A 17,765-nucleotide genomic window follows, 5' to 3' on the forward strand; every position below is an offset into this window, starting at 1 on the left:
AATTTTGATATATAAAGTAAGTTCGTACATTTATACATGAATTATCATATTTTATATAGAAATTTCTAAAAAATAAAAAACATGAAGTGTTTGTGTCATTTATATACACTTCTTGTTTTTCCTCTTTAAGAACATAAAATGATATTAACTCCTATATTAAATACAATAACTTGTTTAAATTTATCTTCAAAAAAAAAAATTTGAAGTATGAAAAAAATTTACTATTTCAATTTTAAAAAATTTTGAAAGTAATTTTTAAAAACGTTTAATCCATACTTTTTATATAACAATTGTTTTATTTTATATAAAAGTTATTATCTGTTTCTATTTATATAATAATTAAAAAAAATATATATATGCATGACACTTAACATTCTACTAGTAGCAGATTTTTTTTATAAAAGTACGGTCATTTGGAACAAAAAAAAATAAAATACAATAAAATATTTTCAAATTTATAGCAATTTTTGCCATGTTGGATTTTGGCGTGGAAGGTGTTTCAAGAGACACCTTTAGTATAATTTTTTTTTAATTTGTGTTTGACATGAAAATTGTGAAAAATGTCTCTTCAATAAACATTTTTAGTATAAATTTAATTTCGTGAAATTACAAAAAGTCTCTTCAAGATACGTCTTTAATATAAGTCAATTTTTTTTCAATGTGTTAATGATATGAAAACTCTTCAAGAGATATCTTTAATATAAATTCAATTTTAGTGAAATTATACAAGATTTTCAAGGTATAACTTATATGAAAATTATGAAAAATATCATATATAAATTCAATTTTATGGAATTATGAAAGGTGTTTATTCAAAAGACATTTTTTATAAATTTAATTTGTATAAGTATAGAAGGTACCTCTTGAAAAGAAATTTTCATTATAAATTCATTTTTTTTCAATATATGACTGATATGAAAAATATGAAAGGTATTTTTAAATGATATTACAAAATTCCTTAGTAGTCCTTTTTAATAAATTGTTTTGTAATTAGATGTAGCTAAAAAAAAAAACTTTTTTTTAAAATTTTTTTTAATAAAATATATTTAAATATACTATCAACTTATTTTCTAAGCATACAATAATAAAAATAAAAATGGTGAAATATAGAAATTATATATTATCAAATTCCCACTTTATTTCTAACAAAATTAAGAAAATAAAGAGGAAATTTTTTTGTTGAAGTTATAATTATGATTGTTTCTTTTATTTAAAATATTATGAGGTTCAAATAAAGCTTTTAAATTTTATAAATGCAATATATTTGTGTTTGTCATTGCTTTTAAAAAATGTAGATGGTAAAAATTTAGAAATAAAAAATAAAAATGGAAAAAGTATCATCACAAGTCATTTTGAATAATTTTTAGACTCCGGTTGATAGTAATTTTAAGAAGTGTTTCGAATATTTATAACACTTCAAAAATTTTATCTTTCAAGTATTATAAAATGTGAAAACGTAAAATCAATGTCAAACAAATGAAAGATCCATTTGAAAGTGATTTTGATGTTTTTAGATATTGATTTTAGGAATTATATCTAACTTCTCCGAGTCCGTTCTGGTCCTTCCGGCCCCAAAACCAGATATACTGTGTTTCTTTAGGAGCTATACAATACAATCATTCATCATTCAGACACCAAGAAAAGAGGTAATCAAAGCAAATGGTTCAGAGGAAAGGATCAACTAGGGTTTCGGAAGATGCAGAAGAGCTGGTCCGCGTCCCTCTTCAGGCCATTCTGTTGGCGGACAGCTTCGCCCAGAAGTTCCGCCCCATCACCCTTGAACGCCCCAAAGTAAACTTCCAAACCTCTCTCTCTTTCTCGCTCCCTCCCTCTCCCTCTCTCTAACGCACGCGTACAAACGGTTATTCACTATTACTATTTATATTCCATTATTCCTTAATCCGTGCCCAACTCCTATTACTTTTGATTTGGGTTTTGAAATTCATCTTTAGAGGTGTATTCATTGCATTCAATTGTTTTACAATTCATGTTGAAGTGTTAATATTTGTGATTCTGGGTTTTGAATGTGATGTTGGAAGGTGCTGCCGGTTACATTTAATTATTCTACAATTCAGGTTTTCAACTCTTAATTCTTGTGATATCACTGATATGACGTTTTGAATTTCATGTTGAAAGGTTGTGTATTGATTATATTCAGTTATTCTGCAATTCATGTTCAGTGTTTTGTATTTGATGTTGAAAGGTGGGGTTGATTGTTCATATTCGACTCTAGTAACATTTTTATGTGGATTTCCAATTTGATGTTTGAAGGTACTGCTGCCATTGGTGAATGTCCCCATGATAGACTACACTTTAGCTTGGCTTGAGTCTGCTGGGATTGAGGAGGTTTTTGTCTTTTGCTGTGCGCATTCGAAACAGGTTATTAACTATTTGGAGAATTCCCATTGGGTTTCTTTGCCGCACTTTGAGGTCACCACAATAGAGTCACACAATTCTGTCAGTGCGGGCGATGCTCTGCGTCTGATTTATGAGCGGCATGTGGTATGTCTAGTACCATTTTAAGATATTGTTCTTTACTTATGCATGTTGAAATTGTTGTTCTTGGAAAAAATTAATGAGAAACAGTGTGCCGTAGACCTCTGATGTTTCTGATTTTGAATCTGAAGATACATGGAGACTTCGTCCTAATTACTGGAGATACAGTAAGCAACATGTCGCTTACACAGGCACTTCAAGAACATAAGGATAGAAGGAAGAAGGATAATAATGCTGTAATGACTATGGTTATTAAACGGTCAAAGCCTTCTCCGATTACTCATCAATCTCGACTTGGTACTGATGAGCTGTTTATGGCAATTGATCCTCACACGAAGCAGCTTCTATATTATGAGGATAAGGCAGACCATTTGAAAGGCACTTTATCTCTTGAGAAAATGTTACTAGCCGACAATCCTTCAATTTCCCTCCACAATGACAAGCAGGTTCATTCCTCAAAAATCCTTTTACATTTTCTGGCTTCTTTTTTAAATTTACTATTATACTTTGTTATTAACGAGTTCAATGTTCTTGTAATTCTGGTGCTTAGCTCTAAGAATTACCAACTAGTCTGACAACTTGGGTATGATATAAGGAAAATATTTATGAAGTAATAGAAGAAATAATGCGTTTGAAGTTCTTAGGTTTTCAATTATTGGCTTTTGTCATTATCAATTGGTTGCCTCTTTCTATTTCATAACTGAACAGGCAACTTCTTTTTGTCCTATTGTGATCTTTATTTACTAAGGTAGAAATGCTGCATTGGTTGCCTCTTTCTATCTCATAACTGAACAGGCAAGTTCTTTTTCTCCTATTGTGATCGTTATTTGCTAAGGTTGCAACGCTGCATTAAGCTTATCTATATATACAGACCCTATGCCTCAATATGGAGGGAAGCTATATTTATATATACACACCACAGAGATAGGCAACAGTCTAGAAATCCTCATCTTTCTTTTGTTATCCTCTTCTATTTTTCCTTCAATCTTCTACCGAACAACTTAGTAAAAAAGCATTGCTCCTAATAGCTTAGGCTTTTGGGGTTCCAACTGGAAGTCCAACAATATCACCTTGGTTGGCTCCATAATGGGGCTGTTTTGCCTGTGAGAAGGTTTTGAAAATTTATTTCATTTGACATTTGAAAATTAAAACTGAGTATCGTGCCTAAACAACTTCTGTTGAAGTTAGCCAACCTGAATTTGTGGTTTTAGTTTTTCCTATGGTCGATCAAGTGATTTTTTGGATTGATAGATCTATCGCAGATTCTTTATTTTTCTTCCTGCTCTCTCTCTCTCTCTCTTCCTCTCTCTCTTCTTGTTGTGATTCATGGCTTGAAAAAAAAATTGTTGTCCTTAATCTATTCTTTGCAGGATTGCTATATTGACATCTGCTCGCCGGAAGTCCTCAGTATTTTCACTGACAATTTTGATTATCAACACCTGCGGCGTCATTTCATCAAGGGATTGCTTGTCGATGATGTATGTTTTGCTCATTTCTGTTACTTTGAGATCAATTCAGGAGTATAGATTTATGTTTGCATGGGCAGCACATGCACACAAATTTCCAGATATGCTCTCTGATATCCATATGCTCTGATATCTATATGTATATGGATATATGTAGAGATAGGGCACAGTTCAGTGAAAAGAATTGTTTGTTTCTGATGAAAGCAAAATTTGTGCTTCTATAAGCTGGCATCAGAAATACATTGTGCCTTTGTATATAAATATATATATATATATTTATATTCAATGAAATGAATTGTTTTTCTCTGATGAAATCTAAATTTGAGAACATATTTTTGCCTGTATAAGCATGCACCAGACTTCATAATTTGAGCAGGTCATTCTTTGGTGAATATTTGTTGCCGATTCTTTGATTGACATAAATTTTCAACTTCTCCAATATTGTGTTTACTAAAATTTGTCAAATATATAGATCTTTGGTGAAACCTTATTTTCATTTATGTCTATTTTTAATAGATAATAAAGGATGTGTATTAAGATAATAAAGGGGATGAACCCTAGTACAAAGTGCATACACAAAGACCCAACAAAGTAAAATAATTCAACCCCAACCAGTAACTTGCACTCACTAGGAATACTCACTTCAGTTACACCCTATCCAAGAAGTTATGAAGATATGCTTCCTTCCATAAAGGCATCCTTTGGGCACATAAACAAATATTTAAGGAGCCCTTAAGGCCTTTTTTTTTTTTTATGAATAAAAAGCAATATATTAAAAGAAAAAGGCACATCAGGGACGCGCCCCAAAGTATATAGGTAGTATACAAGAGAGAGAAAAAAGAACCCCTTAACCAGAGCCTAACAAATCTACAAAATCTTCAAAGGAAGGGGGGCCAAAGTAAAAAAACCCCTTAGTCCACGCCCAAAGATTACAAAGGAAAAACGATTTATACTGTTGAACTGAATGCTCCTCATTTTCAAAAGCCCTATTGTTTCTTTCCTTCCAAACAATCCAAAAAAGATACAAGGGAGCTGAAAACCACACTTTCTTCCTCTCCTTTCCCACACAAGGCCCAAGCCACCCCAATAACGCCTATCTAACTGAATAGGGGACCCACGAAACCCCAAAAAGGGAAAAAAGTAAGTTCCATAAACTTCTTGTCAGCACACAATGCAAGAGGATGTGATCAATAGACTCTTCCTTTGACAAGCACAAATAACATCTATTAGCCAAAGAGAACCCTCTCCTCTGAATACAATCCAAGGTTAAGACCTTTTTCCACGTAGCCTCCCAAGCAAAAAAACTCGCCCTCGGAGGCACCAAAGAGTTCCAAATAACTCTTGTAGGAAAATCCCCTAGTTTTTCCGGTTCTAAAGCCTTATATAGAGACTTAACAGAAAATCTTCCGTCCTTTGCCTTTGTCCAAACTACTTGATCTTCCACATCACCATAAACCCTCCTCCCTTGCAACCTTAAGAGAAAATGCTCGACATCGAACACTTCCCAATCATTAAGCCGCCTAGAGAACCTAGGAGCCCACACTTCCCCTCCAGAATGGCTCCACATATCCTTCACCTAAGCCTCCTTAGCCAAGGATATAACAAATAAAGAGGGAAAAGAAATACACAAAGGATCGTCTCCACACCACTTGTCCTTCCAAAATCTAACCCCCTATCATTCCTCACAGAATAAACCATATTGTCGCCTATTACATCCCAAACCCTCCTAATCGCTTTCCACAAACCAACCCCAAAACTACCTCTCACAACACATGACCTCCATCCGCCCTCTTCTTCCCCATACTTCGCACAAATAACTTGCCTCCACAAGGCTTCCCTCTCCACCGCAAAATGCCAACTCCACTTACATAAGAGAGCCTTATTCAACAACGCCAAATTCCTCACACCCAAATCACCCTTTCGTTTATCTGAGCAAACAATAGACCAATCTACTAAATGGGGCTTCCTCTCCAGGGCCCCACCACCCCACAGAAAATCCCTTTGGATCTCCTCCAATCTCAAACTTATACTCATTGGCATATAAAACAGGGACATATAGTAGATAAACATACTGGACAGAGTGCTTTGGATCAAAGTCAGTCTGCCCCCTTTGGAGATATACTGCCTTTTCCGAAAGGAAAGTCTCTTCCTCAACCTTTCCTCAACCTCGTTCCAAACTGCCACCTCCTTGAAACGTGCACCCAAAAGAAGACCCAAGTAAGAAGTCGGGAGTGTGCTAACCTTGCAACCAAACTCAAGAGCCAAATCTCTACATTCTCCACTCTCCCCACCGAGGTGATCTCATTTTTGTCCAAATTCACTTTCAACCCCGACATGACTTCGAACCACATAGGGAGGCAACTCAAATAGGACACCTGATCAAGAGAAGGCTCACAGAATACTAAAGTGTCATCTGCGAACAACAAATGAGTGATCTCCACTCCCGCACCTCCTTTACCACTGAGCTGCCACCCCGACAAAAACCCTCCCTCCCTCGCTCTCTTCAACAAGCAACTGAGAGCCTCCATGACAATCACAAAAAGCTAAGGGGGATAAAGGACCCCCTAGTCTCAAGTCCTGAGAACTTTGGAAAAAATCGAAGGGGGTTCCATTAATAAGGACAGAGAAGTTGATAGTACCAATACACCACTGGATCCAACTAATCCACTTAGCTTCAAAACCCATCCTTTCCAACAACCAAAGAAGAAAACTTAAGGCCTTGGTCAAGTGGTAAAGGGTTGGGGGGGTTTCTAGGTTTAAGTCTCAACATGGACAAAAGTTTACCTATCAGAGAAAAAAGGACACCCAGATTTAAGGAATACATCTTTTAGTTCTAATTTTTTTTTGATTCTTCTCCTTCCATAAACCCAACCAAACCCCCCCCCCCCCCCCCCCAAAAACCAAAAAAAAAAAGGACAAATCCTCTTCCCCACAAAACTTCCTCCTGAAAAGGAAGGCAAAACCGAAGAAACCCTGAATAGAGAAAATATTAGAGCCCAAAGATTCCTTTCCACCTGATATTGAAGAAGAATACAAGTTGTAGATTCTTTCCTTTTGCTTAGATAGTACCTGTCTCCAATAATCTACCTATCCCTTGATTGGTCAAATGTGGGTATTTTTTTCTAGACCACTTCCCATATTAAAAACACCCTACTTGCACATAGGAACCTACACACCATACACATGAAGCTTCTAAGGAGATGAAGCTGAGATTACCATAAAGAACTAAGAAACCCAAAAGCCCTTCTTCAATGGCTTTCAAAAGGTGGGTCACTCTTCATCATGCTAACATGTTTCAATATGTGCAAGGATAAAAATATTAGTTTTCATGGAAATATTAGTAGTTGGATTTTATGGAAATATCAGGAAATATGAATGAAAATTTTGATAAAAAATATTGGTGGAATAGAAATTGATCAAAACTTATAGAAATCTTGGAGAAAACTCCAAAAAATGATAGAAGAAACAATAATATACATATTGAAGCCTAGCATGGAAAGTTTGAAGTATTGGACAGTGATTGAGTCTAGATATGGCAAAGTTTTGGGTAGCGATTGAATTGAAGACGTTTGAAGTGTCTATAGAGGAAGTCAAAGGGAAACTAAAAGGTATCATTGTGGAAAGGAGTAGAGGTTTTTGCTCTTGGATCAGGTTTGGGGTATCAAGTTTGAGAAAACTGCTGGAAGGTTTCGAAGAATGTTGTAGGGAGGAGAAGAAAGGAAGATTGGTTAAAGTCTGGGAGGAAGAGGGAAGAAAGTTCCGGTTGGAGAGGCGTGTAAACGGGGCAGGAAGATACGTTTTATGCTCTGTTGTTGATGTAGAAGCTAAAAGATTCTGTTTAGTCTTTCCTGAAGGAAAGGGCGTGATAGGAGGATGGGCCATTCTAGTTGAGAAGCTAAGGGCGTTGGGGATAGTTACTAAAAAGGAAGACAAAGGTGTAGAAGCAATCCGAATCAATTCAAAAAAGAAGGATGCAACATTAGATGATGAGGAGGAAAGGTGCACTGGTAAGAAGGAGCAGGGGGAGAAAAAGAGCTTCCTAGATGTTGCTAAAGGACCGGCTGGAAGAATAGGTGAAGAGCTGTGGCTTCAAGTTGGAGGAAGAGGTTTGAGGAGGAGGGAGGAAAGTTTGGGGCGTTGCCTAGTTGGAAGGTGGGAGGGGGCAGCGATGGAGATGGAGTTAGATTCGTTTAGAAATTGGGGGAAACGCAGCTGGAACCTTAGGAAAGGAGTGAAGGTGATGAAGTTGGGAGAACCCTTCTTGTTGGAGTTTGAAGATGGAGGGGAAGCAGAGAGAGTATGAAATAGGGGGACGCGCCGATTTAAAGATAAGTTGCTGCATTTAGAGAGATGGAGTGAGTAGGCCGGGTGCTTGCAGGTAGGAAGCCAAACAAAAGAAGTTTGAGTGAGGGTGGTGGGGCTTCCGCTTCACTGTTGGAGTGAAGAATTGTTTAAAAGTATTGGTGATTGCTGTGGAGGTTTGGTGGAGGTGGATGAAGATACAAAGAATCTTTCTCAACTCCAATGGGCCAGGATTTTGGTTAAGAATGGCGGGAATTTTTTTCTAGGAACTTTGAATTTAGTGGTAAAGTCCTTTTGCTATGCTGTTTGCCTGTGGTGGGAGGTGCAGCCTCGAGTTTCAGCAGTGGAGCCGATGAAGAACTTGAGACGGAGTGAGGGGGAAAGGGCGAGGGAAGAAGGGGGTGAGGGATCACGCGCGGGGAGCAGCGGTGGGAAGGAAAAGGAAAGATGGCATGCAACTGAAGTTGATGGAGCAGGTGCAGTCAGGACAAGAAGGGGAAAAGAAAAGAGTGATGGTGATAGGATCGGAGCTTCAGCTGATGGGTCGGTAGGCTATGGCAAGGAGGACGGAGGGGTGGGCTTAAGTGGAAAAGACAGTGTGGGTGGGCTTGATAGCTGCAAGTTTGGGTGCGAAGTGGCCCAGCCCAGAAATAGTCTAGGCATGAAGCGTGAAGGCCCTGTGGCTTGGGCTGCAAAACAAAAGGATATAAATGGGCCAAGGGTTCGTTGGGAAAGGGGGCAGTCAAGCAGAGGTGAGGAGTGGGCCGCTCATGAAGGCCCTTCAAGTTTTCAAAGGGATTTTTTGGGCCAGATGGACAATAGGGGTGAGGAGCGGGCTTCAAGGGTGGATCATTCTTTCTTTCAACGGGATGGGCTGGGTCATTTGGACAATAGGCCCAAAGTGGTAGGGGAAGTAGGGCAACCCAGTTTAGCGGCGAAATACGTCTTGGTGGAGCAGGCTTCTGATGATGGCCCATCTTCTTTTCAAAAGGATGGGCTGGGCCGGTTGGACCACAGTCCCAAAGTGGCAGGAGGAGAGGGGCAGCCCATCCTTGCTATAGTTTGGGCCCCGCTTACTTATAAGCCTCCCTGGGATGAGCCCGGTATAAAGGCTAGGGCTTCGTCTCGCCTTTTGCAAGCTGAGGAGTGTTTCGCGGAAGAGAAACTAGTCGGAGGGATGGGGCCATCAGCGGCGAGAGGGACACCAGAGCATTGCTCCATAGTGGACGAGTGTTTTTTGGAGGAAGCTTCCAGGTATTCCCTCTTTAAGCCTTCGACTGTTTGCGTGTTGGGGGGGGGGGGCGGGCCTCTTCTTCTTCTTCTTCTCCTTTCTCTAGGATGGGGGGCTCTTTGCTTGAGATGGAAGAGAGATGTGGCCATGAGGTCATTTTGAAGGAAACCGAAGAGGGGTTGAGTATCAACCCTCTGAGTGTGTGTCCGGAAGAGTACGAGCGGGTTTTTCCCGTTAAAAGAAGGAAGGAAGGAAAGGGGCGAGGAAGAGGAAAAGGATATGGAATCGTGGAAGTACAACTGTTTGGCAAAGTTTTGCCATTGTTTGGGAATGCCAACAGAGGGCTATGAGAGAGATATTCTGAAACTTCTTCATAAGATGAGGGACAGAAGAGATAGAAGTGAGAGATTAAGCGGAAAAAAGAGGAAAGGACAGGGAACCTCAAGATTTGACTGCGAGTTGAAGAAACTTGAATGGTCGGTAAATTATAGTGGGTCAGGAGGGGACAGGGGGTATCAAGAGTGTGTTAGATGAGGATTCGAATTGTGTCGTGGAATGTAAGGGGGGTAAATGACAGAGAGAAGAGGAAATTGATTAAAGATGTGATTAAAACCCAGAAAGTGGATTTAGTGTGTCTCTAGGAAACAAAATTGCAGGAGATGACGAGTGCAATTGTGAGGAGTTTAGGGGTAGGAAGATGTTTGGAATGGGGGGCTTTGAATTCAAGGGGGCCGGGGGGGGGGGGGGTTGTGGTGTTTTGGGATAATAGGGTGCTGTAGTTGGAGGAAATGGAGGTGGGCAATTATTCAGTTTCTTGTTGTTTCAAGAATGTTGAGGATGGTTTTTGCTGGGTGCTTTCAGGAGTGTATGGGCCCTCTGTGAAGGTGGAGAGAGAGGAGTTTCTGAGTGAATTGGGGGCCATCAGAGGGCTGTGGAATGAGCCGTGGTGTGTTGCTGGTGACTTTAACATGATAAGATTCCCTTTTGAGCGGAGTCGAGGAGGCTGCCTGTCCCCATCAATGCGGAGATTCACAGAAGTGATAGAGGAGTTAGAGTTAAGGGATTTGCCCCTTCAGGGGGGGATGTTCACGTGGGGTGGAGGACTTAATAATCTCTTAAAATCGAGAATTGACCAGTTTCTTATCTCTGAAGATTGGGAGGCTCATTTTTAGGGGTGTATTCAAGGTGTTTTGGCTAGACCAGTATCATATCATTCTCCAATTATTCTTGATGGAGGGGGGATGAGGAGAGGGCCCACACCTTTCAGATTCGAGAACATGTGGCTGAAGGAGGAAGACTTTAAAGAGGTGTTGAGGAAATGGTGGGAGGGGATCCAGGTTAGTGGGTCAGCCAGTTACATTTTGAGAGAGAAATTAAAGGCTTTAAAACCGATTATGAAAAATTGGAATAGGGAGGTTTTCAGTCAGATTACAGTTAAGAAGCAAGAGGCTTGGTATTCAATGGATTTCTGGGATAAGGAAGAGAGGGTTCGCGAATTGTCCTTGGAAGAGGAAGAAACCAGGAAGGAGGCAAGAGAGATGTATAAAAAGTGGGTCCTTTTAGAAGAAATGTCATGGAGGCAGAAGTTTAGGGAAATTTGGCTGAAAGAGGGGGATAGAAACACAAGGTTTTTTCATTAGATGACTAATGCTCATAGAAGAAGGAATCAAATGAATAGAGTCAAAGTGAATGGGAGATGGTACAATGAGGAAAGGGAGATCAAAGAGGAGGTCTGCAGGGTGTACCAGGGGATGCTGGCAGATCCGGGGGGGGGGGGGGGGTGGAAGCCTAGGATAGATGCCTTGATGTTTGAAAGGTTGGAAGAGGGGGATGTGGAGGGGCTGGAGAAGCCTTTCACGGAGGAGGAGATTTTTAGGGCACTGTCAGGCTGTTGTGGCGAGAAAGCGCCAGGCCCTGATGGTTTTTCAATGGATTTCTGGCAATTTTAGTGGGATTTTGTTAAAGAGGAGGTAATGAACTTCTTCAGGCAGTTCCATGAGAATGGGAGCTTTGTAAGAAGATTGAATGCAACTTTCCTAATGCTGATTCCTAAGAAAGGGGGGGGGGGGGGGCAGAGGACTTGAAGGATTTTAGGCCAATTAGCTTGGTGGGAGGGTTGTACAAGTGGCTAGCTAAGGTGTTGGCTAATAGAATGAAGGGTGTTTTAGCTAAGGTCATCTCAACGTCCCAAAACGCTTTTGTGGAGGGACGGTAGATTATGGACGCAGTGCTGGTCGCTAATGAAGTAATTGACTCCATTGTGAAAAGCAATAGAGGGGCGATTCTCTGTAAATTAGACATTGAGAAAGCCTATGATCACGTGGACTGGGATTTTCTTTTAGCAATGATGGAGAAGATGGGATTTGGGGAAAGATGGTGCAGGTGGATAAAGTGGTGTTTATCCATTGTTAGGTACTCAGTTATGGTGAATGGAAGCCCTACGGGTTTTTTCCAAAGCTCAAGGGGGTTAAGGCAAGGAGACCCCCTGTCGCCGTACCTATTTGTAGTGGTGATGGAGGCCTTTAGTGTTTTGATAAAGAGGGCAGTGGCTGGGGGTTTTTTGGCGCCTTGTTTGATTCAGGGAAGAAGAGGTGAAGGGGTCCAAATATCACATTTGTTGTTTGCTGACGATACGCTGATATTTTGTGAAGCAAAGGAGGATTAGTTGTTGTATTTGGGCTGGTTGTTAATGTGGTTTGAGGCAATTTCAAGGTTAAGAGTAAATCTGGAGAAAAGTGAGTTGATTCTGGTTGGTAGAGTCGAGAATGTGGATGAGTTGGCTGATGAGTTTGGTTACAGGGTGGGAAAACTGCCTTCCACTTATCTAGGGATGCCGTTAGGTGCTCCGTTTAAAAGTGTTGCAGCGTGGGATGGAATAGAAGAAAGATTCAGAAAGAAATTGGCTATGTGGAAAAATCAGTACATTTCAAAAGGGGGGAGGATTACTTTAGTGCGCAGTACCTTGTCAAATTTACCGATTTATTTTATGTCTATTTTCTAGATGCCTAGAGTGGTTAGAATCAGATTGGAGAAGATTCAAAGGGACTTTTTGTGGTGTGGCGGGACTCTTGAACAAAAACCACACTTAGTAAGATGGTCAATTGTGTGTTTAGACAAAAGAAGTGGAGGGTTGGGGGTTAAGAGTCTTGGGGCCTTCAATAGGGCTCTCCTTGGCAAATGGGTTTGGCGCTTTGCAAATGAAAGAAAGGCTCTTTGGAACCAAGTGATAAGAGGGAAATATGGGGAGGAAAGAGGAGGGTGGAGATCTTGTGAGACTAGGGAGGCCTACGGGGTTGGGTTGTGGAAGGCAATAAGTAAAATGGGATATCTAGTGACCCCTTCTTTTGGCTTTGTGGGGGGTGATGGTGAGAAGGTGAAGTTTTGGAAAGACAAATGGTGTGAAACCATCCCTTTGAGCGAGGCTTTTCCTTCTTTATTTGCTTTAGCTTCGAACAAAGAGGCTTGGGTAAATGAAGTGTGGACAGCCGAGGGGGAATGGGGGGAAGTTGGAACCCTTGTTTCAATAGACCTTTCAACGATTGGGAGTTGGAAGAAGTGGAAAGGCTATTTTCTTGCTTGGAGGGGAAGAAGGTTAGGGGGGATGAGGAGGATAGGGTGAAGTGGATGGCATCAAAGGATGGGGAATTCTCGGTGAAATCTTTGTATAGGACCATGCAGCCGGGGTCTCTTGCTTTTTTCCCTTCGAAAATTATATGGAACTCTTGTGTGCAGCCCAAATTGAGCTTTTTTGCGTGTGAGGCTTCTTGGGGGAGAGTTCTAACCTTGGATCACTTGCAAAAGAGAGGTTGGGTTATGGCAAATAAATGTTTTCTTTGCCATAAAAGTGAGGAGTCAATTGACCACCTTCTTATCCATTGTGAAAAAACAAGGGAAGTATGGATGGTGTTCCTTTCCTTTTTTGGTGTTTCGTGGGTTTTTCCCCTTTCTGTCAAGGAAACCCTTTTAGGATGGAGGGGCTCTTTTGTGGGAAAGAAAAGGAAGGTGACATGGCAATTGGGACCGTTATGCTTGTTTTGGGTTATATGGAAGGCTAGAAATTCAATTGCATTTGAGGATTGTGGGCTGTCCATTCAAAGGCTGAAAGTATCTTTTGTGTATTTATCGTGGTTGGAAACCAAATTGTGGATAAAAGATGGTCCTTCGACCTTAATAGAATTTATAAAGTGGGTGTGTATGCGTTAAGGGAGAGGTTTTTTTGTTTTGCCTTGTCCTTTGTTGTTTGGGTCCTTTTTTAAGGGGGTAAATCCCTTTATACTGTAATTCGGTGGGTCGCTTCTTTAGCGCCTCTTTGCAATACAATCATATACTTATTGATAAAAAAAAATATACATATTGAAGTTATTTTGTTGAAGAAATTGATATATTTATATCAAAATTGGTGGCATTGATCGTACCTAAAGAATATTAATGTGGAAAAATAATATTTGAAAATTAAAACACCTTATATTTATAATAATGTCATTCATCTATATATATATATATATGTTAATCAATCTATATTTATCAAATTTTCTACTGAATTTATCTTAAATTATTTTAATACATTTATATTCATTGTTATCCACAAAGGTTTAGCCTACTTAAGGATAAATAAAGGTAAAATCTCCTCAATATCGGACTCAGCTCCTCCATTGTTATCCTCCCCATTTGATTTACAAATTGAATGCCAACTAAGTTGAATAAGATTGAGTGGAACACCTATAAAGGCGATGGTATAAGAGGCCCATGAGGAGAAATAGAAGTGAAGTAGGACTGCAACATCTCTACTGTTCTCCATTGAGTTAATTTCTGCTTAATATATGTATTTTTTGTTGATTTTAGTGTCTTTTCCTTTTATAATCATTTAAGCTTAAGTTTCTTGTTTTCAGATTATGGGATACAAAATTTTCACGCATGAAATTCACTCAAATTACGCGGCTAGGATTGATAACTTCAGAAGCTATGACACCATTAGTAAGGATATTATTCAAAGGTGGACATACCCATTGGTACCAGATGTTCAGTTTTTGGGAAATTGCGCAGCTAAACTTGAAAGGCAGGGAATGTACCGAGCATTGGGTAAGAATTGTTAAAGCATTTTGGTGAGTTTTCTAAATAGTCACGTGTAGGAGACTATGAAAGACTTATTTCATGCTAATTTTATATATTTTAATTAATCCACAATCTTATGTTGCATAATATATTGTCTTCTAGATAAAGAATCATGAATTTTCATAAGCATACTTGTCATGCATGTTTTATATTTACAATAATGTTAGTTACCTTTGAGTGTCATAGTCTCTTTTACCATTTCCAAGAGTTTAATTAATAATCTCCATATTTTGCAACTAATTTCCTACCTTTTAGAAAAATAGTAGGCATGAATCAATATGCATATTGTTGTATGTTGGTGTGTTGGTTGATATGCTTCTACTAAGCATCTCTATCATGCCCATGGTTATGAAGGACCATATGCCTTGGATTATAGACGAACAATGCAGACATGGGTATTATGACCGTAATTGTTTGCATGATAAATACACTTTTAGCCCCAGATTTATCTTTCTTGGGTGGTGGCACAACTTTATTGCTCTCTAGTTTTTTTTTGGTTGGAGTTCCTTGGTTTCTACCTTACTTGTCAAGAGCTCTTTCTTGTCTACAAATGTTGTTTTTTTTTGGAAGGAAAAAAGGGAAATTTGGAAATTAGTTTCTTGTGTATATTTTTGGTGTCTTTGGAAAGAAAGGAATAAGAGAATTTTATAGGAGAAGGTCTTTGTGTTGAAAATTAGAAGTTATTTTTGCTGATTTGGAGATAATTTTTTTTTTTATATTTATTTCACTGCTTGTACAATATATATAAGCAAAGAGAAAAACTGTATAAGAAAGAATCTAAAACAAATCCATATAATCTGTTCATAACGTGCAGTTATAATAATAATAATCAAATTGTTAAAATCAAGGGGCTCCTAACTACAAAGAGAAGACAACCTAAAACATGCTACTAGGCAAGAAGAGCTAACCTACAAATCTGCTTTCTGCTTATAGAAATTAAAATAATCATTTTCTAAAAAAAATGGTCAACTAGGGTAAAATATGGAAGTTGATATAAAAATTATAAGGCTGAAAATCTCTGAAATACTTGTCAACACTCCCCATCTAGCTGGAGCATAGATGTCCTCATAGAAAATGAAGTTATTGATATGAGGTTGAAGAGCCTTGTAAGTGGGGTCAATTGTAAGTTGGATATCAAGAAGGCGGTTGACCATGTTAATTGAGACTTCTTGTTGGCAGTTTTGGAGAAAATGGGTTTTGGTCTCAAATGGATAAAATGGATTAAATGGTGCTTAAATATTCATTATGTCCATGGAGACTCTCTCTCCCATGTTCTAGATAAGGCTAATGAAGGAGGCTTCTCAATAGGTTTTTTAGTAGGCAAATGAGAAGGCAAAAAGGAGGAGGTGTCACACTTGCTATTTGTGGATGATATAATTATTTTCTGTGATGTATGTAAGGAGAAGTTGGGAGCATTTGAGTTGGGCTCTTATATGGTTTGAGGCAATCTTAGGATTAAAAATCAACTTGGAGAAGAGTAAATTGATTCCAGTAGGATTAATCAATGATGTAGAGGACCTTGCTAGGGCCTTGGGATGTAAATTGGGCACCCTCCTCACAAGTTATCTTAGAATGCCTTTTGGTGCCCCTTTTAGATCTTATAATGTGTGGGATGTGGCGGAAGGAAGATTTCAAAAATGTCTTGCTTTGTGGAAAAGACAACACTTATCACAGACCTTGGCATTAAATTGATTTTTTAGCATGTTATGAAAAATGGGGAAGATTGTGCTAACCTTGGATTTTTGTTTCATGAGATATACCCAAGTAAATCGAATGCAATCATCAACAAACAAAACAAACCAGATTACTCTAGAAATGTTATGAACTTTAGTAGGTCCCCAAACATGCGTATGAATCAAACTAAATGGAACAAAACTTTTCTTATTACTTAAAGGAAAAGACACACTGTGATGTTTAGCATACTCACAAACATTACAATGGAAGTTTTGAACATTTAGTTTTTCAAACATATTAGGAAATATTTTTTTTCAACAAAAAAAAAGGTGGATGACCAAGAGGAAAATGGGATAACCAAACTTGTTCCTCGGCTGGAGTGTGATGTTTTGATAAATAGATATGAGGAGTAGGACATGTTGTGCCACTTTCAGCTTCAAGGAGAAACAGTCCCCCTTCTTCTCTAGCATGCCCAATCACTTTCCGTAAGAAGGTGCTGAAAAGAACATTCAGATTGTGTAAAGTTGACAGAGCAATTTAGGTTCGTAATTTGAGGAATAGACAACAAATTTACTGATAGTTTTGGAGCATGTAAGACATTTCTTAATGTCAGAGAAGATGTTAAGAAGACATCTCCTTGACCAGCCGTAGTTACTAAGGTACCATCAACAATTTTGATCTTTTGATTTCCTGGGCATGGAATGTAATTAGAAAAGACTTTTGAAGAATTGGCTATATGGTCTGAAGCCCCTGAATCAATGACCAAGGGCTGGAAAACTGAATTTTAGAGGCACTCAAGGAGAAGGAATACTTACCTGTTTTAGCAAAATGACTATGTCCCTCATGTTTTTCTAGCTTGGAAATGAATCTTTTAAGTTTGTCAATTTCCTCCTTGTTGAGCTCCATTTCTTGGCCAAAGCTTTCTTCCTGCTGTTTTCCTCCAATTTCAGCAAGATTGGCTTGTGATTTATGGCCAGAATTAACCCCTTTACCCCCATTCCCCTTGAAGAAATTTAGGGGCTTGCCTTGGAGCTTCCATCATGTCTCCCTTGTGTGCCTATTTTTCTTGCAATAGCTGCACCATAATGAGTCTTTCTCACTTGTTTTCGTTTCTACCAGATTTGCAGCATTAGCCGCAGCACTTCCTTCATTTCCACTTGGTTTTGAGATGGCTAAATCAGATCTGTCAATGGTGTTTACCTTTTCTAACATTATATTCTCCTTCCTTCTTCTCCTCTAACTATTGCAAAGGCTTCATTTTGAGATGGTAGTGGCTCTTTCCAAGAATTTGGACTCGTACTTGATCCAATTCCACATTCGAACCCGCCAAGAAATCATTCACCCTCTCTCGTTCGATGAACTCTTGATGCCTTGGTGCATCTATGCTGCACTTCATTCTTAAATTTTGATATTGATCAAGTTCAAGCCAACGACTTTTAATAGCATTGTAGTACTCAGTTATGGAAAGAATACCTTGTTTGGTG

At 38.9% G+C, this 17,765-nt stretch overlaps 1 protein-coding gene across 1 annotated transcript in view; it reads left to right on the forward strand.

The window, feature by feature from the left end:
- Positions 1 to 1,467: 1,467 nt before the first annotated feature.
- The window catches only part of LOC100248224 (uncharacterized), a 90,471-nt gene continuing 74,173 nt past the window's right edge, over positions 1,468 to 17,765 (forward strand). The window contains exons 1-5 of the mRNA XM_010662961.3: positions 1,468 to 1,791; positions 2,272 to 2,502; positions 2,628 to 2,942; positions 3,867 to 3,974; positions 14,385 to 14,574. Coding sequence (XP_010661263.1) covers positions 1,660 to 1,791; positions 2,272 to 2,502; positions 2,628 to 2,942; positions 3,867 to 3,974; positions 14,385 to 14,574 — 976 coding nt within the window. The 5' untranslated portion in view covers positions 1,468 to 1,659. The remainder of the gene's footprint in view (positions 1,792 to 2,271; positions 2,503 to 2,627; positions 2,943 to 3,866; positions 3,975 to 14,384; positions 14,575 to 17,765) is intronic.

This window comes from Vitis vinifera, chromosome 15, assembly GCF_030704535.1.
Source record: "Vitis vinifera cultivar Pinot Noir 40024 chromosome 15, ASM3070453v1".
Lineage (NCBI taxonomy): Eukaryota > Viridiplantae > Streptophyta > Magnoliopsida > Vitales > Vitaceae > Vitis > Vitis vinifera.